At 32.3% G+C, this 4,770-nt stretch overlaps 1 protein-coding gene across 2 annotated transcripts; it reads right to left on the bottom strand.

The window, feature by feature from the left end:
- Positions 1-292: 292 nt before the first annotated feature.
- Positions 293-4,021, bottom strand: LOC114281968 (myb family transcription factor PHL11). 2 transcript variants are annotated; one of them, XM_082895786.1, is made up of 6 exons: positions 3,396-4,021; positions 2,274-2,347; positions 2,120-2,186; positions 1,481-1,556; positions 1,187-1,256; positions 293-1,042 (listed from the first exon to the last, which is right to left on the bottom strand). In XM_082895786.1, the coding sequence occupies exons 1-6, from the start codon at positions 3,553-3,555 to the stop codon at positions 638-640; spliced, it is 852 nt and encodes a 283-aa protein (XP_082751912.1). In that variant the 5' UTR covers positions 3,556-4,021; the 3' UTR covers positions 293-637. The 2 variants fall into 2 exon arrangements, with proteins under 2 accessions (XP_082751912.1, XP_082751913.1); XM_082895787.1 differs by having other exon boundaries at positions 3,392-3,979.
- Between the last annotated feature and the right edge of the window lie 749 nt (positions 4,022-4,770).

The raw sequence follows: 4,770 nt of genomic DNA, 5'->3' as shown, positions 1-4,770 counted from the left end.
AACTAGTCTAGCCTGCTCAACAATCTGGAACCCTAGAGAAAACTACAGAATCAATTTACCAGAACCAAATGCATTCCTTTTTAGCGAACGAGTAAGAAAATGTTAAATAAGACTGATTCGATTGACAGTTATGAGTAATTTAGAGAATAAGCAATCTGATACATGGAATTGATCAAATTATGGCCCAGAACTCATAATTCAGACTGCTGAATATATATATCAACTTATCAACCGTAATTCACAAGAATATATATATATATATATATATTAAAAATAATAATGAAAAAGGAAGTTTGGAAATTATTTGCAGTACTATCAAAAAAAATCAAAGAATCACTAACAATGTTCAAAAACATGTCGTTAATCATCCCATATGATATGAGTTGTATGACCTTCAGTCCTCACCCATAGGCTCCATAGTTCAACGTGTTGACGCAACATGCTTTAATATACAGAGACCCAACAAAACTTATCAACACCACCAATGCATAGGTATCGGCTGATGAGTTATCATGGCAACAAGACTCAGAATAATAGCATTCATGTATCTGGACTAGTAATGACAACAAATATATTTAGCTACTGAAGGTGAAATATATATCAATAGAAGAAAATGTAAAATACCATATTTTCAATTCTAACTCCTATATGCAAGTGTCTTGGCTTCCATTTCAGATCTACTTGTGCCAATGAAATCATAGCTCCCTCTAGTATTCAAATCAAAATTTACGGAACCGCCTTCAACTTTAAGCTTGATGTCTTTCCTTTCCTCTACCTCCCCCAAGTAAAGTGACCCATTCGCTTTCCTATTAATGTCATTCAATAAGCTCTTATGTATATTGTTTTCATTCCTCACTTCCCCATCCACGTTCTCCATGAGATTTGATAGAGCCAAATTGAAGTTGGTTAGTTGAGCTCTTGTGGCTTCGACACTTGCTGCAGGGAAGTTCATATCGAGTGTGAGGCTCTTTTGAGCTTTCTCTAATATTGTTTGCAAGTACTTCCCTTGGGCCTCTATTCTCATCTGCAACTTCTTTTGTACCTATTACATATTAGGAGAAAAATAGAAATCAGACAACAGCCAACAACCACAGCATGAATTAGCAATAAGTTCATGACCTACCATGGCGAAGAGGCCTACAATTAAAGGAAAATTGTTCACAAAGCTGTCAAATAAAAGGTATACCTCGAGTTGCTCTTGTAATCTTTTCTGTACTTCAACCTGACACCGCAGTGCCTCTGCAATTGGCAGTTCTCTGCTCAGAATAGAAAATAGAACATTCATTAGCAACAATATGGGCAGTTTCAAGAACAAATTTTACTTGAAGCAAAATTTTTCACACTAAATTCAAGGCTATAATCATAGTTTTTTCTACTCAAACACAAGAATAGAAATCACTCCAAACCAAATAGAAAGAGAGGTTGCTTCGTATTAAAGAAACAAACAAATATAGGGAGTTGAATTGTGATATCACCACACCCTTGTTCAGTATTCACTCCCAGTGAATGGGTAGTTGCACTTGAGGAATGCACTTGGTAATCTCTGTAGGAACCATCTGGATGCAGAAAGAATAATGCATAATAAGAACAAATTTGGTAAGCCACAATAGAAGGCAGTGACTTGGACAAAATTACAAATAAAAGGGAAAAAAAAAAGTAGATAGTAAAGGGTTAGAACCACATGGAAATTTTTACCATTAAAAGAGCCAATAAAATTAGTTCTTACAAAGCTTACTATTAACCAGCTCTTCAAAGCTAAAAATATGATTTAAGTATTTCATCTGTTGTTCAAAATTCAGAAGTGAAGACAAATGAAGGCATAGCTAAAAAGATTTTCCACACTGTCACTGAATTGAGGATTTCATGTAAAACATGGTTTTAACTATTCCAATCATTATCAAAATTAAAAAATAAAATAAGAAGTGAAAAGAAAATACAGATATAATAATAAAAAAATACTACAAAATCATTTGTTTCCCCTTTGAAGATCTAAATTGAAGCTGTGCTCATGAAAAAAAAAAAAAAAAAAAAGATTTCAGCTAAAGGAGGAACAATTGGCAAGAAAGGTTGCTTTGTAGTGAAATTTTTTAATATTAATCAAAAAGTAAAATGTACTCACCATTGTTCTCTCTGTTTTGTTCTATAGTATTGTGTTTCTTGGCCTGCTGCCCAAGTCTATACTTCTGCACATCAAAATTTGGAAGAACCTTAAATTGGCAGTTCATAGAAAGCAGCATAGAGGGGAAGGAGTGCAAGAAACAAAAAGCACACCGTAAATGACTCTTTAAATGGTACAACGTCAAGCCCTTTACGCCCATCACTCTCAGCACCGACTTGGGAGTTGCTTCTGCAAATTGAAAATCCTCCCGGAATTGAGTTTGTACTAAGCTCGCAATTGATAAAAGCTATAATACTTGTGTAGACAGAACACTTTTAAATCGTGATATTGTTTCATCTACTTGTAAACACAAGAAATCAATGAAATGGGTGAAACCTAATAACTTTATATATTATTCATAATAATTACTATTTTTCACCTCCCATTTATTTATAGGAATAATTATCATGTGATTCACATCCATGGTTCAAAATGAGACATATTATGTGCTGCTAAAGTGCAATTTTACATTCTTCATTGAGGCCTCTATAGGCGGGATTTAATGCAACAAAATTTAGGTTCTTCCCGAAAAGGAGACATTAAGTATTCTCAAAGAGTTAATTAACAAACAGCATAAACTGAACCATGGCACATTAAAATGCTAATCACGAGTTTTTTATGCAGTTTTAGATCGATAAATGGCCAAATTAGACAAAGTCCTGAGAAAGAATCTAAAGATCGACAAAGTAAGCTAAGGACATGACCCTACTACTTTTGGAAGAGTGAGAGCGGATTTGCTAAACTACGATCTATCTCCTGAAATTACAATTTAAAACACAAATTTAGCAAAACTATTTGTAATATGAACAGACTTTTCACCAATCAGTTTCGCAGAAATTCACAGCATGCCACAAACAGATCAATTTCAATTTTCATATTTTGATTTCACAATCAAAGAGCTGTTCATCCACTTGTCCTTGCACATTCTAAAAATTCCAAATTTGGCATAGATACTATACAAGTATACTAACACTTTAATTTGAACAGATTGCCCATCCCCCCTTTAAAAAAAAAAAAAAAAAAAAAGGATTGGTGAAAATTTCAATGTTACAAACAAAATTATCCATTTCAATTTTATTCTAATATAAGAGTGACTTAATTGTTTATATCTTCAACACTAGGCCTTCTAGGTTCATCAATGGAAAGAAATTTTAGAACAATTAGTCAAACCCATTTTTGCAAAAAGGATACTTTGTATGTCCAAAACAGAGAGAGAGAGAGAGAGAGAGAGACTGACTGTCAGGGCCACCAAGCTTGGTGACTGCATCGACAAATCGGTCATGGAGATCGGCAGTCCACCTCAGCCTGGGCTTTGGGTCTCTGGACATCACCACCCCACTCTCGTACGGATAACCACTTCCTCCTCCGCCAACGCCGCCGTAGCCTCTCTCCATCATCTCTCTCTCTCTCTCTCTCTCTCTCTCTCTCTCTCTCTCCTGGTTTTTTTAGGTTTTAAATTTTAAAACCCTAACTTTGAAAAAGAGAAGAAGATGAAGGGGGGAATGAATTCCATCAAAAAGGCCAAAAAAGAGTGGAAAGCTTCAAGAACAGGGAAATTGAGCATGAGAAGCTACCACCCTGTTTGAGAAAATAGAGATTGTATGGGTTGGGTTTGATAGGAATTGAATTGATAGTGAAACATAATTACTAGAAAAGTTGAGAAAGTGAATATTTGAATAGAAATTTCTCTGATGCTTCAAATCCAAGTTAATCTAAACACACACACACAGAATACAAATGTGAAAACTTTGGAGAAGAAAGAGTCACATTCATGACAGAGACATGTGACTCTGTGTATATAATTGTAAAGTAGTGAAGAAAGTATTTTATGCAACAGTTTTGAGATGATGTTATGGGCTGGCCTTGGAAATTTGTGTTTTTTTTTTTAAATAAAAAAAAAATAGATATATAAAAAAATAGATAAAATAATGTGATAATTTATAGTATCTTTTTTATTTTTATTTTTTTTGCTATTTCACTCACTCTCAAAACATGCCTAAGTTTGCTTTAAAGGTAAAATTAGAAAATATTGTGATTTGTGTTACAAATGATAAAATAAAAATATTACAAATTATTTTTTTGTAAGAAATATTATAAATCATTTTAATAAAAAAGTTGTACATTAAATATTGCGATAATAATATTACTTACATTGCAATAGTGTCACTTGTTTAGAAATTTAATATTTTTACTCGATCACTAATATATAATTCAAGTGACCAAAATTAAGGTTTGTCTTGGGTATACAAAAAAATAATCAATTTATTGGTTTATTCACTTATTTAGATCAAATTATCTCTCTATTTTTTTACCTATCTTTTCATAATAAATAAAAATATTTAAAAATAAGTCATACACAAATTAAATTGGAAGATAGTATGAGAATAAACACAATTTATTATTAACATGGTTAAAAAATTGTTGAAAGGATGAAATTTCAAATTCAAATAAATATTGTAATAATTTAATTTATCATTTTACTAATTTTTATAATAAAATAACAAAACAAAAATTCTGACCGAATCCAATGTGTACAGAACACTTTCTGCTCAAAATTTCTGTGTCTCTCTCTTATAAATTGGTTATTATGCCACATTCATATAATTTTTTAT

The sequence above is a fragment of the Camellia sinensis genome, chromosome 11, assembly GCF_055761805.1.
Source record: "Camellia sinensis isolate YWXY chromosome 11, ASM5576180v1, whole genome shotgun sequence".
NCBI classification, from domain to species: Eukaryota; Viridiplantae; Streptophyta; class Magnoliopsida; order Ericales; family Theaceae; genus Camellia; species Camellia sinensis.
This window is presented reverse-complemented; position numbering and strand designations above follow the sequence as displayed.